The sequence below is a fragment of the Camelus dromedarius genome, chromosome 34, assembly GCF_036321535.1.
Source record: "Camelus dromedarius isolate mCamDro1 chromosome 34, mCamDro1.pat, whole genome shotgun sequence".
Lineage (NCBI taxonomy): Eukaryota > Metazoa > Chordata > Mammalia > Artiodactyla > Camelidae > Camelus > Camelus dromedarius.
This window is the reverse complement of record NC_087469.1, coordinates 1,349,777-1,376,937: the sequence shown is the minus strand read 5'-3', so window position 1 is coordinate 1,376,937 and position 27,161 is coordinate 1,349,777. Positions and strand designations below refer to the sequence as shown.

General features: G+C 42.4%; 1 protein-coding gene and 1 long non-coding RNA gene across 5 annotated transcripts in view; one reads left to right on the top strand and one right to left on the bottom strand.

Moving 5' to 3' along the window:
• The window catches only part of CUL5 (cullin 5), an 81,735-nt gene extending 68,503 nt beyond the window's left edge, over positions 1-13,232 (bottom strand). The window contains exon 1 of the mRNA XM_010988976.3: positions 12,730-13,232. Coding sequence (XP_010987278.1) covers positions 12,730-12,753 — 24 coding nt within the window. The 5' untranslated portion in view covers positions 12,754-13,232. The remainder of the gene's footprint in view (positions 1-12,729) is intronic.
• LOC116150240 (uncharacterized) lies at positions 12,865-25,295 on the top strand. 4 transcript variants are annotated; one of them, XR_010378887.1, is made up of 4 exons: positions 12,865-13,002; positions 13,412-13,496; positions 21,893-22,046; positions 24,993-25,295. It is a non-coding gene; the product is annotated as an uncharacterized LOC116150240 (long non-coding RNA). The 4 variants fall into 4 exon arrangements; XR_010378888.1 differs by having other exon boundaries at positions 12,896-13,010; XR_004133957.2 differs by lacking the exon at positions 21,893-22,046.
• The last annotated feature ends 1,866 nt before the right edge of the window (positions 25,296-27,161 follow it).

Below are 27,161 nucleotides of genomic sequence, written 5' to 3'. Positions count from 1 at the left end.
TGCTGACAAGATTTCCTGACAGTATGCACCTGGGATGAGAGAAAGGAATAAAGTGTGACTCTGATGAAGTTAATTTGTATATTGGTACCAGTAAAATGGAGGCCTCCTTACTGGCCCAGCCCATGTCAAAAACCTAAACCTAAATCAGCCTGCACATTTGGGAAACACCTCTCTGTCGAGGAAACTTAACACCAGTCACAATCCTCCAACTCAGCCTTAGCTAGCTAACCCTGCCTGAAAAATGGGACCTGCTTACCTTATAAGGAAATCTGACCTCCTAGCCAGTCATGCCATGTTTCTGTATTGCCTCTTCTGACACTCTATAAAACCTGCCCAAAATCCTTCAAGAAAAGTGCTTCACCGCTTGTCAGGCACTGTACTCCTCTAATCCATGGGCTATTTTCCCTTTAATAAAGGACATCAAATCTGTTACTAAATTGTTTCAGTTTTGTGATTTGACATGTCCAAGAAGTATGGCACTGCCATCAACTGCAATAGAAAAGACTGCAGATGTAACAAGCTTATGAAGAAGGAAAGCCCAGGAGTTCAGTTTCAGATGCTGCTTTCGACCCATCTATCAAACAGCCATTTGAAGATGCTGAGTAGGCAGTTCAACAAGCAAATCTAGAATTTAAAAGAAAGATCTGACCAAGAAATAAAAACTTGGAAGTCATCAGAGTGCAGATGGGTTTTAAAACTTGTTACTGGATGAGATCACTGAGGGAGTAAATTACATAAACAGAGAAGAGCCAAGCCCAAGTCGTTAGGTGTCTAATACTGAGAGGTGGGGAGACAAGTAAGAACTAGGAAAGGAAACAAAGCAACCAGGGAGGTGGAAAGGAAGTCAAGAACATGGTATTCCGGAAACCAAGTAAACAGAGCATATCAGGAAAGAAAGAGTAATCAACCTGAGCAAACGTTCCTGACGGGTCACGTAAAATGACTACTGAGACAGCAATGCGAGGGTCACCGAGATTCTGTCAACAGCAACTTCTGTAGGGTGGTAAGGACAAAAGCCGGACTGGACTAGAATGAGGAAGTGGAGGGGGAAGAGGGGAGACGGGACTGGAGAAACTTTGGCCAACTCTTGACAATTGCTGCTGTAAAAGGGAGCACAGAAGCAGCATGGTCATTGCTAGGCTGACCGACAGTCAAAAAAAAGTTTTTTTAAGATGGAATCCAGTATGTCTGTATACTGATAGACATGTTCCAAGATATAATATTAACAATGATGTATGGGGAAAAAGACGGAAATCGTTGGGGAATTTAAAATGCCCTGGGTGGACAAAAAGGAACGGAATCCAGTGCACAGGTGGAGGGACTCTACGCTAAGCTGGGAAGGCAGAGCACGCAGGACGTGCAGACTCTGGCAGGAGCGGGGATACGGCACTGCTGTGAGAAGCTCCCTTTTGACTGCTTCAATTTCTCAGTGATATGGAGATGAGGAAAATGCCATGGAAGATCGGGGAGGACGTGCCAAAATTTTGAGAGAAAAGACGTCGAACAGACATCTAGGAAAGTGGAAGAATAAGCGACCATGGAACTGTGGTGTGATCTGGCTCAGTCATAGTCTGTGGTCATGAATTTAAAGCAAAAACAGCATGTGCGTGTCTTTTTCTCTGGCACCATTCAACCACACGGAGGCCAGCACTGCAAGGTGAAGAGATGGATTTAACTGGGATGGTGGTTTTTGCCAGTGAAACAAGAGAGGAACAAGGGAGTCAAAAGTGTATTCAAGGGAGAGATTATGATGCTTGAACAGAAAATTCATGACAGGCTAAGGGGAAGAGAAAGGACAACAGGATGATGAGAGACAGAGACTTCTGCTTCCAACCACAATGGAATAACAGAGGCCAGATTTGCCCTCCTGCCTAAACAACTGGAAAGCCAGAGGGCAGCACAGGACTGCTTTCCCGAGACAAGGTAAACAAACGCAGCGAGCCCTGCAAATGCCCAAGCATGCTGCCTGGGGACTTTCCAGGCCTGAGCATAAGCAGAGGGAACCCACAGAGCCTGGGGTTTCACTAAGTTCAGGAGACACAGCTCAGAGTTTGGGGAGGCCAAAGTAACAAAAATGTGTAGCACAGAGTATCAGAAAAAAGGGGGGCTCTGAAGATATACAATGGAGTCTCCTCGAGCCTTTGACTATTAAATATTGGCCTGTACGTGTGAGTGAGAAAACGACCAGAGACTGGGGAAATAACCACCGGGCAGCATCTTCAGGAAGCTCCAAGGCATCTGTAAAGACACAAAGCAGCCCGGCCCTCAGTGCTGTTCAGACCCCACTCTAACAAAACAAAAGCACTCGTCAGAAGGATCAAACTGATTTTAAGTAACTTCACTGTGTCACCGTCAAATCCAACAATATTTATAGGAAATTTTAAAAATCCAGCCCATAAAACATAAAACTCACAATGTCTGGCATCCAATCAAAAATTACCAAGCAGGCAAAGGAGGAGGAAAACATAAACCCATCCAGAGAAAAAACCATCGACAGAAACTGACCCAGAAATGACGTGGATGACAGTTTTAGCAGATAATGGCAGATGTTAAACCAGCTGTTATATACATACGCCACACGTTCCGGAAGACAGCTGAAAGCATGAACAATGTAGAAACAAAAGATGTTTACAAGTGTGCATCAGTGAGCCGTGAGACAAATCAAATGACCTAACCTACATGTAACCGGGATCTTGGGAGGCAGAGAATACTTGAAGAAATAAAGGCCAAAATGTTTCCTAATGTGATGAAAACTATAAACCCACAGATGTAAGATATTAAACAATAAGGCAGAATCAGTGAGTTGGAGACCCTAGTGAAGTTGGATTATCAGAATAAGAGCACTAGCGTGAGTTTGAAAAAGAGGAGGAGGTAATCAGACTAGGATGCTTGAAACTGGAAAGACAAAAAAAAAATTCTCATTGTATTTTTGCTCAGTCATTCCATTGCAAGGCTTTCTACTATACCTCTTATTGCAAACACATGGCATTTGGCTAATTTTGGGTTATACCAGCCAAAAAATTTTGTATGTGTGATAAATGTGGTATAAAAGAGCATTTCCTTTTATCTTCAAATAAGTTTTCTTTACATTTCTATGGGTAGTTCAAACATCTGAGACCTGTGAAAAAATATGAATTCAGCTATTTATACCCTCCATTATTTAACTTCAGCACAGATCACTCCATCACTTTGATCATTTTCCTTTATAACATCTGATTGCTACTTACGCATCAGGTTCTATTCTAAATACTTCATTTAATCTTTACAACTATCCTATGTGTTAGGCGACATTATTACCATTTTAGAGGTGAAAAAACTATACACTGTAACCTGAGATTAGGTTAGGTTATTTCCCTAAGGTTACAAGTAGTCAGTGGCAGAGTAAGGGGTCAAGACCATGCAGTTTAGTTCAGTTAGAGCCACATTCTTAAATACTCCCTGGATCTTCCCTGAAAGAGGACTGAAGGGACTTCTAACCTTTGGGCCAGATCCAGCCCTTGGCTTCATCTCATCAGGCTTATAAATTGGGGTGAGGGGGACTATGATTATAAAAATTTAGTAGCAATTATGTAGAAGCCACATGGTGGAAGCATCACTACATAAAAAAAAAAGTCTCTCTTTAAACATTGTGGGGCAAGGGGAGGACATTATTTTCCAAAAAGTTAAACATCTTTTTCTAGTAAAATGAAAATTTTCACATTACACTTCCCTTCAAAACTTTCAGGTTTCTTCTGACCCATAAATGAGGAGTCAAAAAAAAAACACCCCAAAACTTTTAGGTTTCTTTTATAGAGGCAAAAATAATTTTTAAACAAATTCTGACAATGCTTATATTTTTAAAAACCCAAACTAATTTTAAGGAGAAGAAAACTAATGAAAGTTTGAACTTATTAGGGAGGGGGGTGGTTCCTTCATATTCATTTACTACACTTATTCATTCAACAAACATCAGAGGGCCTAAAGTACATGAAGGATTATGCCAATCATTGGGACACATAAATGAAAGGTCGTCAAGTAGTTCACATTCTTGTGGTTCATGACCACGTGCTTGTTCTGCCTACTGGATAATATAACAAGGCTCTCAGATTTCCGACCTGAATGAATGGCTGGTGGAATCACTGCCCATAGAAGAAACACTGGGGGAATAATGCATTTGATTGGACAGTTTAGAAGGGGTGATGTATTTTGAATGCATTGTCCAATAAAAGCAAATGTTGAAGTTGTAACCCTTGGTGTTCATTTCTTTTTGCCTGTGCTCTCCCTTCTTTATTTTAAGATGAAAGCGTATTTACTACTGAATTGCTTTTTACTTAATGTCTCCCCAGCAGCTGGGGGGGGGGGGGGTGGAATGAGCGTAAAGTTTCCCAGAAACTTAGAAGAGAGAGGGTAAAAACAGCATGAAAAAAGAAAGATGAAAAACAGGCGAACAAAGGTTCAGTTCCCTTTCCCTGCTCTACTTGGTAGAAAGAAATCAGAGTCTTTCAATATAACGTGTTGGTTGCCCAGCCCAAATAAAACACATTCAGCTTTATCTAAAAATATTCCCTAGTGGAAGAATCAGTTTTAAAACAGATTGAAAGTCAAGTCCCACAATCTCTTACCTATAGCCCTGGTGGTTGTTTCAAAGAAACACAAACAGACCTTAGAAGAAAGTCAATTACAGAAAAAAAATTAATTTTTTGTAATGTGTTAGCGCATGGGGAGCTGTTACAGGCCAGTAATGGAAGATACTATATAGATCTTTCTAGAATATATTATCACTTAAAAAATCTACACCTCCCACTGAAATTCAAAAGTGCTTTTCCAAGCAATGAGTTCATCTACAACAATTCCATGTTATTTAATCCCAACAAAGAGCAGATGTAATACCTTATATGCAAATATAAAATTTGGTACCATGTTAAAAAATAGGAATGCTTAAATAAACACATGAAAGTAAATAAAAACAGAAAACCCCACTGGCTTGCAAAATGTTTTAAAAGTAACAGAATCATTTCACTCACTTACTTCGCAATGAAATAACACAAATATTAAACTATTAGTTTGCCTTGAAAAATATCCAGAAATCTCTGCACAATACACAGGACAAAACATACCCCATCAAGTTCTGGGAACAACATTACTACAGTATTTTATAACGATGTCAAGTGTTACATATTTAAAAGGAAACAAAGAATGTAATTATTATTGTTGTAGGTCTTACTACATGATGACTAAAGTACAAGAAAAGTTAAAGGACAACCTGTAGGCAAGACAAGAAATAGTAACACCCACACAACTAATAGCAATTATTTTTTGTCACCTGTGTTCTTTCATGCCCACTACATTTTTACAACACAAGGAGTTCAGGTGCTTTAAGATTTGTATTTGTTCCCTCTTTGAAGTTCCTGATCTACTGACTATAGATTATATCCAATGATGGTATTCTAATAACTTTCAAAAGGAATCCAATTTGTATACTTTAAGTCTTTTGTGTAAATTACGAGGTTAGCTTTTTGAATGTGTGGCTTCCCATAATGTCTATGAGCCATTAATGCTCCCAGTTATGTGATTTAAAACCACATTTGCAATCCCCATTAACTGAAAGAACCACAAAACTACAGTATATATCTGAATACTGGCAATTCTCACTATGTTCCAGCCACACCACCCTTTTAAAGGTGTTCCTCAGATGTGCCAAGCTCACCACTGCACCTCAAAACCTTTGCCTAGAAAGCAGATCATTCAGGTCTCAGCGTCAATGTCACTCCAGACAGGCCTTCCCAAACCAACCTAAGAAAAATGCCCTTCCCTTTTCCTCTCTGCAGAGCCAGAGCCAAGGTCTTGAGCTGGTAAGACAGATGCTTTGACTGGCTATGAGAAAGAACTTTTAATTCAGATAAACCAATACTTTTTAAAAAGACCAGAAAGCTATGGGATCTGGCTGAAATGTCATCAAGTAGCAGGGAAGGAAAATTCAACAGGACACAGCTGAAAGCTATAAAAAATAATTTTCTATTGTAAATAGGTAAGTAAAACAGTGGCGCCACCCTCTGAGAACTCTTGATTATGTTGTTTTCATCAGAGACCTCACTACTATAAAAATTACCCAGTGTGTTACTGATTTCTTTGGTGTCAGTATTTACACATTACAATGTAGGATCCAGAGACCAGGCACCTCGCCTGTCCTCTCACTGCTGTACCACTGACACACAGGACGGCATCCAGAAGAGAGGAGACTCGTGTACTTGTGGAGTGAACAAGCCCAGGTACACACATCAAATGTCCCTGAAATTATTACCTGCATGTACTCCATGTATTGTGACCAGTGTTTTAACCTGAGCTGTAACTTGTTCGCCTGCTCACAGAGCCCATCAGGCACCAGCTTTCTCCATCTGCTATACCAAGGCCAGAGCCTGATGACTTTCAGCATCACAACTCGGTTCACTAGGACCCTAGCAAAATACCTAATAAGAAACGCCTGTCTGTCTTTCTCCACCCTTCTCTGCCCACCAAACAGAGGCTTAGTGTCCTCTAGAAACCCTACTGCAGCCTAAAACTCTTCCCTTCTAATTCATGGATAAATTGATAAATCTCTCAAAGTTTATCTTCCACTGTCACTTCCTGTTAGCAGCTTTAATTAACATATATCACCTGCAGATTATAGCAACTGCTCACTCACTTATTTTCACAGAACATGAAAGATTTTCACATTTTGTTGTTTTCTGTTTTTCTTATTTTTCATTTTTACACATTTATATTTATCACACAATTTCACAGTGAATGATTTAGTCCACTACTCCCACTCCCACCCCTACCCATGGCCAACATACGTTCCCCTGAACTGCTTCTTATCCTTGGCTCTGAGGGTCAAATGTAACCATGTCTCTGAGAGAGGCCACTGGAATGAGGGAAGGTGGCCCTAAAGATCATGATCCCCTTAGTCTGCCCATTCAAGAGGGCAATTTTCATCAACCCAGTGAAAACTGACAAGTTAGGTTCTAAATAAGGCTCTCAATTATGTTTAAACAAACATTAAAAAAGAAATATCTAGTTTTAGCCACATTCACTGACAATATTTACATCTTGGTTATTATAATTGGTTACCATAATCCTTGCCAAGCATGTTCCTGACTCAGTGCCTTCACAATGGCTGCTCCTGTTCCATTCACCTGGGCATTTTCTCCTAAAAATGTATATGGCTTGCTCCCTTGCTTCATTCAGGTCTAACTGCAAATGTCATCTCCTTAGAAGCCTTCCCTGATCATTCCTCAAAAATAACACCTATGACTACTCTTTACCCTGACTGTTTTTATTCACAACATTTATTACAACCTGACCTGTAGTACATATACTTATATGTTTATCATCTCTCCCCCCCCAAATGTTAAGTTACATTTAAGGGCAGGAATTTGCTTGGATCACCATTATCTAGTTGGACTTAGAAAATGTTAAAATACTTGTTGAATTAATGAATTTATTTTCCATATTTAATGACTCCTGCTATAATTTCAATGAACACGGTGTCGTTAGCGCAAATGCCCCTCATCCATGGCCACTCCACAAATCAGATTTTGAATACACACAGAATAGAAGTAATAATGAATAGGTTTTATGCATAAGAGCCAAGAATTAGACTGAGGGCTTAACCGTATCTCTGCTCATGTATTTTTCAAATATTCCTCATCATCTATGGAACTTTATTCTAAACTCCTGTATCTAGCATTGAAGACCTTTTATAATCTGACCCTGACTTTCCTTTGTACTCCTATCTTCTACTGTTTCCTGTATTTTGGGCTACTATGCCGCAACAATTTCAAGGAGCACCACTGACACAGAATGCAACCCAGCATGCAGCCCTGCTTTTACCGCAGCCATACAGATCTAGACTCCACTTCTACCCAGTTTTCTCCTAATCATCACCTACAAAGAGCCTACCCACTCTTCAAAATCCAGCACCAGTGCTTTCTCTATAAAAACTTCCTTGATCATCCCACCAGAAATGATCTCCTCTGTCTGTGAAAGACCAACACAACACATGGCAACACTCCTGAAGTTCTAGCTAATCATTTGTACTTTTTAATCTCCTTCAGTATACAGTAAACCCCCAAAGAGCATGGACATTGTTTTACATATCTTCATGGTGCCATGCACACGTGTCCAATAAAATTATTTTAATAATGAATAAATTCTGCACACACTTTGAACCACTCCTTTGTATTTCCTTTTTCTTTCCTCTCAAAGGATAAAAAAGTTTCCACTGAAGAAAGGGTGCTTCCACTGAAAGTTTGGATTGTCTTGTAAGTTGGTTTTACACCTCTACTCCTTCTGTCTCTTTCTCTAGATCTAATTAGAAGGGAATAAACCCAGAAATTCCTCCTTTTAACCAATCAGCACTCATTTACTGAACATCTTTAACAATGCATGGATACCACATTAGACTTCCCTTTTCAATCAATTATCACTCATTTATGGAGCACCTACCATAAGTAATCATCACACTAAATGGTTAAAGCATCAACAGGTTATAAAGTCCCTAAACTGCTGGTACTTACAATCCAGAAAGGGAGTTAGACATGTAAACAGACGCTGTAACTAACACGGAAGGTAGGATGTAAGTGCTAGAGGAAAGGTGCAGTGCTGTGGCTGCGCAGAGTAGGCAACAATTAACTCCAGGCGAGGGTGCTGAGAAGGAAGCAGGGGTCTGGGCTGGGTCTCCACGACTAAGGAGGACTGTCACAGGACAACACTGAGGGGAGGGGGCATTTCTGACAGAAGGCACAGCAAACATAGAGTCTTGAAGACTCTGATATGCCAGTGAACCAAGAAGTAACCAGCGAGGTGGAGGAAGGGGTGTGTGCATGTGAGTCTGAGAGACTGTGTGTGACAGAGCGAGAGAGGACATTATTAGGAGAAGACCCAGCTGGAAAGCTCTCAAAGAATTTGAACTATCAAAGGTATCTGACAGGAAAGCGATATGGTCAGCCCTGTGTTTTGGTCTAGCGCTCAGGTCAGAGTTAAGAGATAAAAATAGTGAAATCATGGGAGTTAAGAATGCCCCAGGAAAAAAAGTATAAAGACAGAAAAAGGATGAAGATTAAATCCTGAGGAATAATTATATTGAGGAGAGGAGGGAGGTCAGTGAAAAACACTAGTAACTTGAGAGAGAGGAGACCAAGGAGAGAATGGCATAAAACCAAAAGGGAAGCAGAGGCAGCAATCAACATCAGAAGACAGGATGACTGTATTAGAGGAGAACCTCCTTTGGCAATCAGGAGGTCGCCAGTGCTCCTGAGACTAACAGTTGCAGTCTAACTGGGTGGGGGTAAGGAGAGAGCCAAGTCGTAGTAAGCTAAGGGAAAAGGTTGAAGAATTATAAAGACAGCAAGTAGGGGCTGCTTTTCTAAGAGCTGTGACAGTGAAGGGAAAAAAGAGAAAAAGGGCAAAGGTTTGAGGGCAAAGCAGAGTACAGGTCAAGTTTATATGACAAGAGAGAATACATGAACTTTCTTATCCTCAGAGAAGTGAGATCAATGAAGACAAAACAAAATAAGGGGGACGCGCTGCTAAGTCCTGGGGGTAGGGGTGGGGAATGAAGGCTGAACAAATGGAAGGAGGCAGTGTAACAGGTGCCTTGAGAAAAGAATATTCAGCAAACCAGAAAAAGTTGTAGTACTGGCCAAGGAACTTAAGGGCATTTAAATAGCGTGATAAAGTAATATGCTAAGAATTAGTTTGAACAATTTGTTAGGCTTAAAAAAGTAAGATTTAAACAACTGCTATTTGGAATAGGATAGTCAGCTGGAAATGAAGAAAATGAGCCTAGATAGCAACAGCAAAAGTAAAGGAACAAGTAGAATCACATGTTAAAACAACAAACTTAAAGTAGTAAGACTGAAAGGTTTTGGGAGCTATAAACCCCCCAAGCAACTGATCACTGAGTATCTCAAAACGTACAACACAAGTCTTTGTATGCCCAAAAGATTTCCAAAATCCAGCAACAGTCCACTTGCTTTAAGTAGTGAAAACAATTATTATTACAATCAAATTCCAATATTAAAAAAAAGTAGGTGGTTTTTATTGCATTGGATTTATTGGTTTTTATGCAACTTGTAAGTCTCAGATCACAGGCATGAATCTTGTTCTCTCTCTTAACATACTAGCTACCCCTCCAAACTCTCCATTCACAAATTCAACAAACTCAACTTCAACCAAGCTCCTGGTGAACAAGAAGGAGACGTATTTTTTCAGCAGGACAGTAAAGGCCTCCCTTCAGGGCTGATGATGGCTTATTACTCATCATTCTTCAGGTTCAGTTGTTTAACTGACAACCCAATCCTAAACGCATTCTCATCTGGCCCCCATTTCTCCATGCTGACCATATGACATGATAATTCTGTCAAATACACTCGGGTGAAATCTAATTGCACAATGTCTAAGGCAGGTGGCTAGTGAACCAGTCGATGAGCGATGTCAAGAAAGGAAACGAGGTTAATGTGGCCAGCCCCCAGCCAGCTCTGTCTCTGTTCAAAGTACCACCACGCGTGAATTTAAATGATCCTATGAATTCCTTTAAGGGTTTCACTGCAGTTTTCCAAGAAGATAAACTTACCACTTTTTCATTAACTACTTCTAAATATATAAACACAAGGCAATTCTCCCCCAATAAGAAGAGGAAAAAGAGGAAAAAAAAAGTTTTCTGGCCAATATGTAAACTTCTGGTGATACAGATAAAAGAATCAAATGTCTACTCATAATATCCCTTTTATTACATTACACATATTTAAAAATCATATACTATACAAAATAGTATTTAGAAATTCTTTTTCCCCCTTTTCAACATTTCATTAAATTTTTCCAGGGTATCTATGGCATCTTTTCATGCTCACTTGAGTGACTGAGTCATTTACCAGTTCTGTCAAAGCATTATCACTTTCCTTTTATTAAGTAGTTTAAGTTACAGAACTTTTTGAATTCTAGTGATCTTTTTAACCTGAGTCCTAAGTGCCTATTTATACACATCTGGGCAGTTTTTTCATTCTGTAGGTAGGTGTGTGCTATAAACGTTGATTCATAATCTCTACAACGTAACCACTCTGTAGTACTGACAAGTAGCTTCAGACTTGTATCTCCCCCAAACAATCCTTTGTATGGAGTAGAATAAAGTGACTCGCTCTTTTCTGAGAGAGAAACCTGAGGGGGAAAGAAGACCTTGCTTTATATCCAAGTAATCAACAAGTCAAAAATTCACAAAGAATCAGGAATCCAATTGCTTCTTAAACACATCTCAATTAATAACTTACACTATTGTTTATGTAAATACACGGATCATTAACAGGAGTCTTCAGAAGTTAAGCAAGTTTTTCCTCTGAATTAGTATTAGGACTTTGGTATACTGTTACAAAGGAAGAGTAGAGTGGGTTACTCAATTTCCATGAATCTCTTTTCTTAGAGAAACAGCAGTAACTCTAGTAATTTATGTATATTGTGTACTAATTAAGTGCCCGTCGCTGCTTTTAAGATTTTACATATATTAACTCAATCTCCACAATGCTCCTACGAAATAGGTTCCTATTGATAATTTCCTTCTATTGTTGAGGAAACTCAGGCACAGAGAGGTTTAGAAACTTGCCCAAAGTCATACAGCTTCTAAGCGGCAAAAATTCAGTCTAGTTCTAGGTCTCTCCCCCTTTTAAAAGAAGATACATTGCCTCTTAAATTAGTAGAATTAGATCTATACTTTATAAGACAGTCCCATCTATTAGACAGCTAATATCTGTAGTCTAAAGAAGACATGAGCGGGGTTACAATAAATTTTAATATATTTTCTATTACCCACTCACACTGCCTGAAGGCATCATAGGTTTGAAAGAGTAGTTCATCCGTTGTATTTACGTTCCTTGAGCTAATCACTGTCCCCATTTCAGTTAACACTTTTAAGGCAAAAGGTTCCTACTACAAACACAGCACAGAGGAAACCAGTACCATGTCTTCCTCCTTCTCTTCCAGCCTTTTTAACTGGTGGTAGAGACTCTGCCCCTCTGGGCCTAGACCTCCCTTGGCACCCCAAATATTTAAAACTAACTTGAACCGTCTCCTTTGATAAGGCAACTTTCCTAAGCCCTGAAACGATAGAGGTGCTTCCCCAGTAGTCTGGCTGTGTGCTGTAATGGGGTGGAGGGACCGTTTCCTAAGGGAAAAAACGGGTAAAATATGAACTCCAAAAAAGGCGAATAGGGGGGAAGGTATAGCATGCAGAAAACGGAGGGAGTGGGGCGGAAGGCACCGCTGTCTGACTTGGAATTTCGAGCAGACAGAACGAGAAGAACAGACATGGGGGGCGGGGGGGCGGGTTATTAAAACCTGTTAGGCAGCATTTGCTTGGATTTTCCTTCCACGCGTCTTAGACTGTCTCTTCAGAAGAAACGGGGACCCTGAGAAGGCTAACGGCCCGGCGGCCCGGCGCCCAGACGTCCCCTCTCCGCGGCCCCCGCCGGCGCCGGCCCCGGGGAAGCCCCGCTCCTCGCCAGCCCCCGGCCAGGCCTCGCGCCCGCCGGCCCAGCGGCCTCCCGACCCCAAGGCCGGAGACCCGCGCGCTCCGGCCCGCGGCGGCAGCCTCCCCGGCTCCCCTTCCTGCAGACAAGCCCCGAGCGCTCCCACACTGCGCTGCTGAACCTAACCCGAGCCTTTCCCTAAGGGCCGAACCCAGGCGGCCCCGGAGCAGAAAGCAAGCCGGACCGAGGGTCTTACCTTTAACAGATTAGACGTCGCCATGTTCCTTCAACTTAGACTCTCGCGAGACGCCGCGAGATTTCGTGGCGCTGCCGGCCAGGCCACCGCTGCAGGCCGGAGTCCCCACCTGGGCCGCTCCGGGGATGTGCGGGCGCCGGGTCGGCGTGCCCGCGGCGCTGACCTCGTCCCAGGCACCTGGCGCGTCCTGGCCCTTTCCCCCTACATGGTCAGCGGAGCTTCCCCACGCGAAAGAGCTCATGCAAACGCTCGGGGAGACTGCAGCGGCGAATGGTGAGGAGGTAACGGGAGCCGACCCGAACGGGAAGAGGAAGCATCGACTCCACCACGGGCCTCCCCACTGCTTCGGACTAGTCTGTGTGGTTGCGCCCGCGGAGGCCGCCGGCAACGAATTTAGCTCGGCTTCGGGCCCGGCGGCTCGGGGGTCGGCGGTCGCGTCACGTGACGCGGCAGGCGGGGGCGCGCTCGGGAGCGAGCGTGGGAGCCGGGCCGCCTCGGGGGGCCGGGCGGCTGCGGAGAGGGCGGGAGCGCGCCCTCTGCTGGCGGGCCTGGCCGTCTTCCCTCGTCCCACGCCTGGGGGTGCAGGGAAATGCCTTAGCCCGAGTGAAATGCTTGTTAAAATAAATAGGAGCCTTCAATAAGAGCTGGCGCACAGAAGGCACCCACTAAATACTTGTTGCAGGAATGGATGAATGCACAGAGGTGTCAGCTATTACTGTTTCTACTCAAGAGTGCCTGGCCTGTGAGTGAATCTCACAGTAACGATGGTAAGTGGAAGAAGTAAGACAAAAAAAAAAAAAAAGAGATTACTGTTCTATGATTCAATTATGTAAGGTTCTTGGAATTGCAAGGCAGTCTATATGACAAAATTTTTTTTAACTTTTTTTATTGACTTATACTCATTTTACAATGTTGTGTCAAATTCCAGTGTAGAGCACAATTTTTCAGTTATTCATGAACATACATACATTCATTGTCACTTTTTTTTTTGCTGTGAGCCACCACAAGATCCTATATATATTTCCCTGTGCTATACAGTATAATATTCTTTATCTATTCTACATATGCCTGTCAATATCTACAAATTTTGAACTCCCTGTCTATCTCTTCCCACCCCCTCCCCCCTTGGCAACCACAGGTTTGTATTCTATGTCTATGAGTCTATTTCTGTTTTGTATTTTTTTTTTTTTTAGATTCCACGTATGAGCGATCTCATATGGTATTTTTCTTTCTCTTTCTGGCTTACTTCACTTAGAATGACATTCTCCAGGAGCATCCATGTTGCTGCAAATGGCATTATGTTGTCAGTTTTTATGGCTGAATAGTATTCCATTGTATAAATATACCACATCTTCTGTATCCAGTCATCTGTTGATGGACATTTAGGCTGTTTCCATGTCTTGGCTATTGTAAATAGTGCTGCTATGAACATTGGGGTGCAGGTGTCTTTTTGAAGTAGGGTTCCTTCTGGATATATGCCCACTCCTGGGATTCCTGGGTCATTTGGTAAGTCTGTTCCTAGTCTTTTGAGGAATCTCCATACTGTTTTCCACAGTGGCTGCACCAAACTGCATTCCCACCAGCAGTGAAGGAGGGTTCCCTTTTCTCCACAGCCTCTCTAGCATTTGTATATGACAAAAAGTTTATCAGTGGTTGCCTATCAGGTGATGGGCAGTATGGAGAGATCATAAGGGACACAAGGAAACTTGAGGTTGATGGGTATGTTCATTATCTTGGTTATTGTGATGGTTTCATGGGAGTAAACCCATGTCAAATCCTACCAAATTTCCTAGTTTAATGTGTACCTTATTGTATTGTGTATTACACCTCTGTGATGCTCTTATTAAAAGCTATAAATAAACTAAAATGTAATTGTAGATATGGGGAAAAAGAGTGCCTGGCCCTGAAATAATCTGTAAGAGGTTGTTCAGGTAATGAGTATCAATCTTGGATTACCTGAAGGTACATTATCCTACAAAAGCCTAAACCACAAGCCCCTAAACTTTAATCCCTTTAGACCCCAAACCACTGGCCAAAGAAAGAGAATATAATTTATATGTAGAACCCACAGTATACTTGGTGTTGTATTATACATGTTTCCAAACAGTATTCATTCATACATTCATAATATGGCAGAAATAAATAAGAGCTACAGAGTAAAGCAGGGAAGGGGGATGAAGTTTGCAATTTTAAATAGAGGGATCAAAGTAGATCTCACTGAGAAGATGGCATTTGAGCAAAGGCTTCAAGGAAGTGAGGGAGGAGGCCAGGACATATGTGGGAGGAGAGCATTCCAGGTACGGGGGGAGTACAGGTGGGGAGTCGCCCACGTGTCAGAGGAGCAGTGGGAAGTTGGTGTGTTCAGAGCAAAGAGAATAAGGCCAGCATAAGGCCGTATAGGGCCTTGTGGACCACTGGAAAGACTGGCTTTTTTTCTAAGTGAGATGGGCAATCATTGCAGGCTTTTGAATAGGGGAGTGGAGTGATCAGACTCCCATTTCAACATGATCATTCTGACTGCTGTGTAGAGAATAGAAGGAGAGAGGTAATTTATAGAAGGCTTTTGTATTACCTCATTAAATCAACCCAGTCATAACCACCTAGGTGCCCCATAGTTTACAGTGATTTCTTGGAGAGTAATCTAGGCGTGATTAAACAGTGACTCCATGGTAGGACAAGGATTCAGAGCCACTAGGCCTGTCATGTCCTGGCAGAATGTCCACATACGGATGACTCTTAGAGGTCACCTTTGTTCTTCAGATGAGAAAATGGAGGCTTCTCTCTGGCCAAGATCACAACTAGGTCAAGGAAAGGTCCTTGTCCAGAACAAACTTTGTATATAATTACGGTTCCCTTTTCCAGTGAAACTGGGGTGTCTTCAACCCTAGTCCAACTCTGCTGCTTAAAGTGTAAATTGATTGAATTATAGCCAACCTTCTGTACCGTAAAAAGAGTTAGGTGACAAACTGTGATGTAATGATTGAATCCATAAATTAATGACCCAGCTTAAAGAATCCAATTAAGTATTTAATACCTGTTTGAGTATCTAGTATGTACTAGGCACTGGAAATACAGGATTAAATGAGACAGACAAGACCTCTTCCGTCTTGGAGTTTATGGTCTAGTAAGAGAGCCAGATACTAAGCCTAGTTACATCGATCACATGTTGCCTGATTGGAGTTGTGATAAATACTGCGAGGGAAAGACACAATGTGCCTTTCAGAGCGTACGGTTTGGAGGGGGACTACTATTTTATGATAGCACTATTCCTATGATCATGCTCTGAACCTTATGACTACTTTTGAAAACTGGGTTTAAAATATCCCACTGTCTAACAAGACAGTCCATTCTCCTAACTCGCTTGTTCTGGCAACATCACTGCTCACAAAAGTCTGACTCAAATGAATTCTCCGTTTCATTGACCTCACCAATTCCTTATTATCTCTCATCCCCTTCTGTTTTCACTTTCTTCCTCATCCAGTTTAGATTCAATGACCCATCATCATTAAAATATTTAAAAATTTAAAATGCTTACACATTTATTTAAAGATAGAGAACACAAGCACATGATACAAAATCCAGAAGGTGCTGAAAGGCATACAGTTAAAAGTAGGCCTCCCCTCCCCCTTTCTGGGGTAATGTGATGTTCTGCATTGGGGTAGGGATTTGGCTCATTCAGGTGTATGCATTTGCCAGAACTCAGCCAGTGTACCCTTAATGTTTTTGCATCTCATTCAAAAGAAAAAAATAGTAAACAAAATTTGAATGTAGCTAATGATCTTCATGCTGAAGAATTTAGGGATAAATGAAGTTATAGTTGTTATTTGCTCTGAAATGTATCAAAAGATGGATTGATGGTTGCAAAGCAAATATAGTAAAATATTAATAACAGAGTCTGGGGATGGGTTTACTAGTGTTCTCTATGTAAAATCTTTCAATTTGTCTATATGTTTGAAATTTGCATAATTAAATGCTGTGGGCATTTTTTTTTTTTGATAGTCCTCCTTCCTCCACAGTCCCCCAGGCACCCATTCTCCCTCATGCAGAGACAACTACGATTACAAGGTCCTTGCACCTCCTGAGGACATGCTGTGCGTATATACACTATTTATGTGTGTATTTTTTTCTCTCCCCACGAATGATGGCACACTGCTTATGCTCTTTAACATCTTTTTTCCACTCAGCTGTATGATGTAAATCACTGAAAAATATATTTGTGCTTATTTTTTTTTCATACTTTCTTATAGAAATCCAATTACTGGCAGGCCCTAAAGCACCTGAGGCTTCCAGGATGTTTGGGATAGTTGCTTCCAAAATTGTATGCTCTGAAAGGCCCATTTTAAACACAATAGCTGTAAAGCTAACGTTTTTCATTTGTAAGAAGCAAAAAAAAAAAAAAAAAAAGCTTTTGTGCATATAAAGGGAGTATGTAAAATTTAATCAATAAACTATTAATTAAAGAACTGATGAAAAACCAGTGGGGCATCAAGGGTTTTCAAGATTTTGGAGTGGGAGAGGGAGGAAGATGGCTCTCGGGGCTTCCTAGACTTCTGGAAGAAAAAAGAGCTCCCCTTGAAAGACGGCACCACTGCCTGGCACCGGGAAGACAGCCCCACAGAGCCAGCCCTGAGCCTAACCGTTCCTGGAGTCTAACTGTGTCCCTATAGCAATTTCTATCCTATTCCTCAACCAGAAGACCCCCCTTTGCTGGGCTGGAGGTGCCACCCATTGCCGGTGCTGATGGGTGTGTTAGCTGTCTTCCTCGGGAGAGGGTATCTTGGAGGCACATTGTCTTCTGTAAGGCAGTCCCCTGTACCTTACGTCTGCTCAGCCTGCCGGACCACTCTATTCAGGTGGCTCCCTCCTCCAGGGCCCCAAACACTCTTAACCTCCACTCCCATCTCCAGCAAGTGGGGCCCTGGACAAGACGCGGGGGCTGAGAGATGGAGAGGTAAGGCAGTGAGATCCCCACCAGAGAACCTAAGATTTCCATCCAGGGGTCAAGGTCAGGAGTGAAGCTCCCATAGTCCAGTTTGGACATGTTCCATAATCACTCTCTTGGAAATACCTGCAACAGCCTACCCTTTTTCTCCTCCATCATTTGTAAGTAATAAAATCACAGCCTTAAATAAACCCTCTTTATCTTCTTTGTACCCACACCCGAGTAGCTGAACGCTGCTGGAGAAAAGCGCAAAACCGGGTTGAGCGGTTTCTCCCTAAACTCACACCAGACCTCACATGGGAACTTAACGCTACCCCACAGTCCTGTCCTGCTTCTTTCTGGTGGGCCTGCCCTTCCGCTCCTTCCCTAGTGCACCTGCTTCATCTCATAATCACTTACTCCCCTCCCCGCACCTCAGTGGGGTACTCCATCCATACTTCATCACAGAAATAAATGGCATCTTTCTTTTCTTCTCCCATGAAATCTTCAAACTTCTGTCCCTCCATCTTTTAATCCCTTTGTCTTATTGTACTGTTGGCCAGGCCCCTCCTCCAGCCCAGTACTTCCGTTTGTATTCTGGATCCCATCTCAAGAACTTCCTTCCTTTATCCGTTCCCCACCTCTTTTGTATCATCGTTTCCCCTCCTCTCCTATTTTATTCCCATCAGCATAAAAAACGTGTTCACAAAGTGTGGAGCTGGCTGGCGCTCTCTGAAGCTGCTCTAAAGTTCATAAAAAAGCCCACTCCTGGGCTCTCCATGTGCCTGGAGCCGACTGACACCTTAACCCCAACTCCCCACTGCAGGACCCTTCGCATACCTGCATTTCTGCAAGATAAAAACGTCTCTTGATTTGTGTTTTCACCCTAACAGAACTAACCACCCTACGAAATAGCCTGTCTGACAATACCCTCGGGGGACAGGTCTCACAGCACATCCTGCCCTCATTGGTCAGAGTGCTCCTGACAGATCTTACAACCAATCAGCTGCCTGTGCAGGAATTGATCACGCAGCCCCTGCTCCTCGTGTGCACACCCCCTCCCCCCAGTAAAAGCCCCTGCACGTTCACCCTGGGTGCTCACCCAGGCACCTCTATCTGTGTGTTCTGCTGTTGCCTGTAACAGCGTATCTAGTAAACCCCCCTGTGTTCTTAAACCCTCTCGGTCTTTGGTAAATCCTTTACCGCCCACACCCGCTGGCCCACCTTGTGTCCCGCAACAAAAAGCATCTTTCATGTTAAAAAGTATCCTTCCTTTAACTCTGTGATCAGTTTTTACTTCAGGGCGCCAAGCAGGGAGTCCAAGACAGCTAGTGCTCAAAAACCCTGAACTCCTAGATGGGTTTCAGCAAAGCATTTTTAACGACAAGGTGAGGGAGGGCCATCCCAGGGTATGCGATCAGCTTGTGCACAATTCTCTGGTTGGCTGATGGTGAGATAATAGGGCAGTGTCCCAGGGATTAACATTATTAGTCCTTAGGTTCCAGTAAGCCTGGGGGCTGTGTGCTCATGCTCATCAAATTCCATTTGTTGGGGGATTTTCATATCTGTAAAACAACTCAGGAAATGTGCATCGGACACTTATCTGGGTCCTTCAGAGAGGAGCTGCAGCAGAGGACATGGGGGAGGAGTCTGTCCCAGGAAGGCCCATGGGGTCCTGCTTAGTTACAGAATCACCCCGCCTGTAACTTGGTCGTTCTTCCAGACAAAATCACCTAAGAACCTACCTCTGGTCTTTGATATGGGGTGCTGTCCCCATTGCAATCGCCTGGGTAAAATCAGCTTCCTGACTTGGTATTTTACCTTTGACAATGTGTAAAACATGACTTCTGATCTTCTCTCTTCTTTAACAGCCATTTCCATGCCTTTTCCTGGTCCAAATGTATTTCTCTCTCACCTTCCCAAGGCTTCTCATCCAAGTTTTAAACCACTCTCCACCCAGCTGTTGACGTCCAAAACCTTTCTCCTTTCCCCTACTTCCCACAACCAATGCATCAGCAAATCCCCTCCATTCTGTTTCCAAAACATAATTTGACTCTGTCCATTTCTCTCTGTAATCACTGCCATCACCTTATTACAAACAAAGGTAACTTCAATGGATCCCTAAATATGCTTCTTTAGTTCATTCCCTATGCAGTAGATTTGAGTTGGGGCAGGTGGAAGAATTAGTGTCCATGTGCTATGTTGTAATGTTACCAAATGATACATTAGAGAGAATAGACCTAATTTGAGGAAATGAAAGATTATTCTTTCCAATAATTACTTTATTATTTTAAAATAAAGTTCTATATATTCCTTGTGAGAAAAATGTTTATCTCCACTTATCATGACTATCTTTGTAAATCGTATAAATCAGTTAGTACTTTGCTAATTTGGGCTTTTTTTTAAAAAAAATCATGATTGAATTTCATTTTTATTCATCAGAGAAAAGAAATTCACAAATATCTGTTTGGGGTGTCTATCTTAAAGTATTGACCAACCCCTTTGATCAGAGGAGTTAATTTTATTTTTAAGTTTCAGAGAAAGATTAATCCACAACCTTATTGAAATTGTTTTTGTTTGTTTTTTAGGGGGAAGTGATTAGATTAATTTCTTAAAAAAGTTTTTAATGGAGGCAGTGGGGATTGAACCTAGGAAATTGTGCATGCTAAGCACACACTCTACCACTGAGCTATATCCTCCCCTGCTGAAAATTTTTATACGTACTAATGGTTGAGAACCCTTGTATACTGCTAAGTGCATGTGCTTCACCAGAAAGAGAAAGAAAAATATCATATGATATCGCTTATATGTGGAATCTTAAAAATAGACACAAATGAACTTACAAAACAGAAACAGACTCACAGACATAGAGAACAAATTTATGGTTACCGGGGGAAAAAGGGCTAGGAAGGGATAAATTGGGAGTTTGAAATTTGCAGATACTAACTACAATATATAACATAGACAACACATTTCTACTGTGTAGCACAGGGAATTATAGTCAATATCTCATGCATTGCTAATCCTGCTGTCTTAGTTGCCTTGTCTGTAATATTAGGATAAAAACAGCATCTCCATCATAGTTATTGTAAGGATTAAATATGACAGTGTATGTAAGGTGCAATGTAGTATAGTGTGTTACACATGTGAGCCCTCAATAAATGTAATAAGACCTAATACATGTAAACTGCTTACTACATGCCAGGCACCGTTCTATGCACTTTACATAGATGAATATATTAAATGCTGGAGTTTAATCCCTCCTTGTGGAGACTTTAAGCGTCACTTAAACTTTACATCTTTGGAGAGGAATCATCAAAAGTAGCTGATGGGAATGATGCACTTACAAAAACGATGCAGAAGATAGAAGGGGGGAAATTTTCAGAATCATTTTCTTGATGAGGAGAGCAGGTGGCACGTAGTGCACAAATGGAGAGACGGGAGTCACACGTAGCAGCAGGATGGATGCAAAACAGTGGACGGGCTGTTGGAAGTGAGAGTTCTCTTCTGACTGCTTCTCCTCTCTGGCTGAAGTTGGAAACCAGCTGATAGGATGTTGTGAGGTTTAAGAAGAAAAGAGAAAAGAGAGAAGGAAATAATTATTTTCAGTGGAGAAGATGAAGGGCTAGGGAAATGCATGAGGATTTCTAGGTAGCCCCAAGGACCCACTTGAGAGCAGTGGTCCTGAATTTTAGTTGAGACCACTCCGCATAGCTAAGGAAATTAAGACTCAGCAGGGTTAGGCAATGTGCTGAAGGTTTCACGGCTCATGAGTGGCAAGACCTGTTTGGTTCTAAAGCCACATTCAGCTGCTCAGACACAGAACTGAACAGGTACAGAATAAGCTGTAACCTAGGCTGGAGTGAGCATGCATGTAAAGGAGTATGATGGTTGACCATGGGATTAAACCTGAATCTGGAGGGTGAAGAACAGTGGAAAGATAAGAGGATCAAAGTACTGAGGTCTGGGTAAGCGTCTAAGGATTGCTGGCGTCAAGATACAAGAGGGACTGAGCTGAGAGATAGGAGGAGGTGGCTGAGGGTGAAACTGAGCTTAGGCTGTTACTGGTTGCAGTTATTGGCAATGAAAAGGGCTCAACTGTGAACATGGGAGAGAATGGTTGGAGTAGGGTACAGGATGGGGCCACTGGAGAACAAGAGGTCAGGGGAACCAAGAAGCCAGGCACCCCAGGTGCTTTTTTGATGTCCTAGTCATATCTCCTTGACCTACTTCTGGTTTCAGCAGCAGCTATGGTGGAAGACCTTTCAGACTTCCCCTGACATCTTCCCACCTGAAAAGGGCCCCCTCCTTCTGCTTCCAACTCAACGTCTTCTCTTAAAGCCCAGGAGCCCGCTAGGTTCACAAACAAGTGCAAAGTACAGCAAGGATGGGGAAGGTAAGCTTCAGGGAACCACCTCCAACCAGCAGGGTCGGAAGCCAGTGAGTAAGCGTCCCAGCCTCCAGTCCTTAGACGGACGCTTTTGTGGGACACTCAGGATGCTTCCCAGAGGTCTTCTTGGACTTGAGTCCCCCCTCCCTTTTTTTTTTTCACGGTAGTGACCTTGAAGCCACACCTTTACAGAGGCTTTTCTTCTTTCCCTATATCCTATTCTCCTTGCTCCCTGCTTCCTGCTTCCCGGGTTATCTCCCAAGCCCTTATTTCAGGGTCTACCTTCGGGAGAAACCTTAGTAAAACACAAGGATACTAGTAAATCTTCTGTGGATATTGAAATCGCCAAGAATTATGAGAGGAGTCATGTTGGAGAGAATGATAGTGAGTCAGGATGTAAATTAAGGAATGCAGGAGAATGACCAGGGGACAGGGGTCAGTACACAATTGTGACAAGGAGGGTGAATGGATGGAGATAGTCCACCGACACCGGACTTAAAGCCGAGTGCTTTTAGGGCAGAGGGGAAGAGGAGGATTTGGAAGCAGCAGTGGGGAGCAAAGAAGACCAGCACATGAACTCCAGGCCCAGTGGTACATCAGAAGGCAAGTCAGAGGTTTTAACTCCGGGATCCTTAACCTTGCGCTCTGGTACCCTCCAGCGACCACTGCTGGGCTTGCGGCCACTGCGGTGGAAAGTGTTCAAAACTGCATCTCACTAGCTCCCCACTGTGGTACGTCAGTTAGCTACAGTGGCAGGAGCGGCCATCCGGGGTCCCATTGACTTTTTGGCTCAAGGGTGATTTAAAAGACCCTGAAAGGAACACACGCAATTGCACCCCAACACTTCTAACATTTGTTTTATTGTCTATAATTACACATTCACTTTTCCAATACTAGAAACAAAAAAAGCCTTTATCTTGCCTGATTAGTGCTAAGCAGCAAAAAGGTTGTTGGCCAATTGTTAACACGTCATTCATGCTATCACTTGCAAACTTCAACTAATTAGAGTTTCACTTTTAAATTCTATAGTACTTTTAGTTCAAGCTACTGTCTTTTAAAATCCTTATTTTAAAATTCTCAGTTTAGACAATTTACAAGATGAGGAGAGACTATGAAAGTAACACTGTAGTAATGGAATTTAGAAGGTTATCTTCTACATGAAACTCAGTTTTTTAATTTAATTAAATCTGAAGCGAATTGTCACAGTATTTTTGCTGTGTCAAGCAACCTAGTAATTACAGGACAACAGATGCGTCCTGCTGTATCTTTGCTTAGTAACTTAGTACTTATAAAAAGAACATATCCCCAGGCATCACAAATCTAGGCAATGAGATCACATCAATACTAATATTAATAATAATTAATTAATCAATATTAATATTAATTTTGCCACTTCTTCCATCAGCCTTCACTTCTGCCCCCTCACTTTTTTTTTGTTTTATTTTGTCAGTCTCCAGGGCTTGCTTCAAAATGTTCGTATCAACTCCGCTTGGAATCTTCAGCTCCATCATTTAGTTGAGAACCTAGAGCAACGTATTAGTGATTTCAGAGAATACACGTACTTAGAGATGCTAATTAGGGGCCAGTTGAGAACATAAGGGGACAAACAGGGCTTAAAATATTTAAATCATGGTGGTAAAGCTATCCTGGAGAGTACATCTTGAAAGGGAGATCAGGAGTTGTTTTTCCTTCTTTTGCCTCTGAATAGAACTTGCCTACTTAGTTGTAGGTGGGGCAGCTAGAGAACTACAAACCTCTTTCAAGTTTTGCAGCCTAGAAGGGACCAGCGCCTGGAATCTACCCACTAGAATGCACAAGAATCATGTTGCACTAGCAGGGACATCCTGTGACAGTTCTCTTTGATATGATTTTCCCCAAATTGATTTGTATATTCAATAAAATTACAGCAAAATATATAATCTTTTTTAATAAAAACTTGACAAGCCAATTAAAAATGTATCTGAGATAAAAATGTGGAAGAATGCCAAAAATAATTAAAAAAAAAAAGAGGACTTGTGCAACTAACACATCAACCCACATTACTTTTTCAATGCTGGGTTTTTTTTTTTTTTAACTTTTTATTAAAGAAAAGTTCATAAAAGTAGAAAAAATAGCACAATGAAACTCCATACACACAATGTATTAGATTCCTGTTGCTGCTGTAACAAGTTACCATAAATTTAGTGGCTTAAAACAATGCAAATTAATTTTCTTACCGTTCTGGAGATCAGAAGTCTACAATCGAGGTGTTAGAAGGGCTGGCATTTCTTCTGAGGTTTTCAGGAAAGAATCTGTTCCTTACCTTTTCCATCATCTGGTGGCTGCCAGCTTTCTTAGCTGGTGGCTCTCTCCTCCAACTTCTAAGCCAGCAGCATAGCGTCTTCTCTCTCTGACTCTGCTTCTGTTGCCGCCGAGTCTTCTATGTTTGACTTGGACCCTCTTGCCTCCCTCTTATAAGGATTCTTGTGATTACAGTGGGGCCCACCTGGGTAATGCAGGGTGCTCTTTCCATCTCAAGATCCTTAACTTAATCACACGTGCAAAATTCTTTTTGCCACATAAGGTAACATATTCACAGGTTGTGGAGATTAGGGCATGAACATCTAAGGGGTGGCGGAGGCATTACTTTGTCTTCCATCCATAGAAACAACTCATAATCACTCCAATTTACTTCTAATCTATCGTTTTGAAGCAAATCTCTGATACTCTATCATTTCATCCATAATCACTTTAGTATGTATCTCTAAAATGTAAGGGCTTATTTAAAAACCAGACTGTAATGCCATTATCACACCTAAAAATCAACATTAAGGCAATGATGTCTTAATATCATTGTTTACTATTCAGATTTCCCTGATTGTCACAAAATTCTTTTTTACACTTAAACCAGGATCATATGGTCAGTGTAATACATTTGGTTGATATATCCCTGAAGTCTCTCTTAACTTACAGATTTCTGTGGTGGACACTGAGATGCCCCATCCTGACCCCCTTCTGTGAAGGGCTTATCGCCTCAGCTCTGCTGTCCACAGGCAACATCCAGCTGTCAGTTCTCTCCAGACTTGTCCCAGCTGCAGAGCCACCTCACCCAAAGCCACACCCCAGGCCACACCTCTTCTGGAAGGCCCCGTCTCTGACAACTTATCAACAAAACAGGAATAAAGGCTCAACATCTCAACCTAACTCTGTCTCAGAGTCAGCTTCCTAGGAAACCCATCCTATGACAGCTGTTACCAGGAGGCTTTCAATAAAAGAGCAACCAAAATGAAGTTTTGTTTTTTGTTGTTTTTGTTTTTTGGGGGGAGGGTGGGTGGTAATTAGAGTTATTTGTTTGTTTGTTTGTTTGTTTTTTTAATGGAGGTCTTGGGGATTGAACCCGGGACCTCGTGCACCAAGCACGGGCTCTACCACTTGAGCTCTACCCTCCCCCCAATAAAATGAGGTTTTGGAACTGAACCACTTCTTACTAGTATGACAAAGAGACCATCAAAGGTTAAAACTTGCCCCAGCAGCAAAGTGTCTGCTATATGGCAGAAGAGAATGCGTTAGCTGGTGTGATATGTAAGGCATCTGAGGAAGGTGTGCTCACCACATGGGGTCACCAGGGTAAGTACAAGGACAGTGGTCCTGGGTGGCTATCACTTAGTACAAGAAAAAGATAATGAAAACCTGTGAGCAGTAACTGGCCAATTGGAAACAGTGTGACATCCAGAAGGCTCCCTGATAACTTACAATGAGGCTTTCATCTCCTCCAGTGGGATGATAGGGACAGTCAAGGACCAGGCCCAGGACTTAATCCTCAGAGGAAAGGAGTTTCAAAGAGAGTTAACCCCCCTACAAGACAGGCCTTCTACCCCAAGGTCAGGGCCACAACTGAGAAAGGATGGACACATGGAGTGAAGTCACCTAGGCTGATGACCCAGAAAATCATGAATTACCAGGTTCCCCTGGGCCCTCTGAGCCGAAAGTTCCACCCCTCCCTATCTCCCTTGGCTTGTTGATGACACGGATTTTTTTCCCCACAAGGTAACACGTGCCCTTTCTTGGCCTTAACTCAGGCTGAGTCACAATATAACCCAGTCAACAATGTGCTGGGCCTGAAAAGGCAGGAAAAAGCCTGCACCCCGAAAGACTGCCAAGTATGAGCCAGCAGGGGCTGGGGGATTAGGCTGCTGTTGGTTCCTGAAGGTGCTTGACGAGCAGCCCAGAATATAAGGTTGGGTAGGGGAAATTTTATTGATTTGGGAGCATTTTCACAGGATGCTGGATTTAATACTCCGGCAAGGACCCCAGGTGATGGTGCCAACTTTTCCCAGGATGCCTTCTAGAAACAGAAAACGTAACAGCCACACTAAATGACGTTGCAACGCTAGAACTCTCATGACGTAGTAGAAGAAAGAGTTAAAAGTCTCAGAGACAAGAGCACGTGGAAGTGGATATACTAGGTAAAGTGGAACGTTCTCCAGGTGAACGTCCTGGTAAGAGGGGCACCTGTGTCACTCACTAAGCAGCTCAGGTGTAGCTCCTCTCTGCAGGCCAGAGCTGATGGTAAGGGAGGCCATTCCAGAACTAGGCTCCCCAGTAAGAATGGGGGTGATAGCTCTCTAAAACAAAGAGGCTAGGTCACAACACGACCCTTTGAAACCATGTGGACACAATTTCATAATATATGTGAAGATCGGATCTGCAGATAGTTATAGAGATGATTAATAGGACACAGTGTTTACAATGGTTGATTTTATGCATCAGCTTGGCTGAGCCACAGAGTGCCCAGATATCTGGTCAAATATTATTCTGGGTGTTTCTGTGAGGGTTATTTTTGGATGAGATTAACATTGAAATTGGTGGACGTTGAATAAAGCAGATTGCCCTCCATAATGTGAGTGGGACCCATCGAATCAGTCGAAGGCCTGAAGAGAACAAAAAGACCAGCTTTCTTTGAGCAAGGGAGAATTCTCCTGCAGACCGCCTTTGGATTTCGTCTGCAACATTGACTCTTCCTGGTTCTGTAGCAGGTGGCCTTTGCACTTGAACTGGAAATTGGCTCCCCTGGGCCTCCAGCCTCCCGGCCCAACCTGCAGAGGCTGGACTTGTCAAGTGAGAATCTATTCCTCGCCTTTT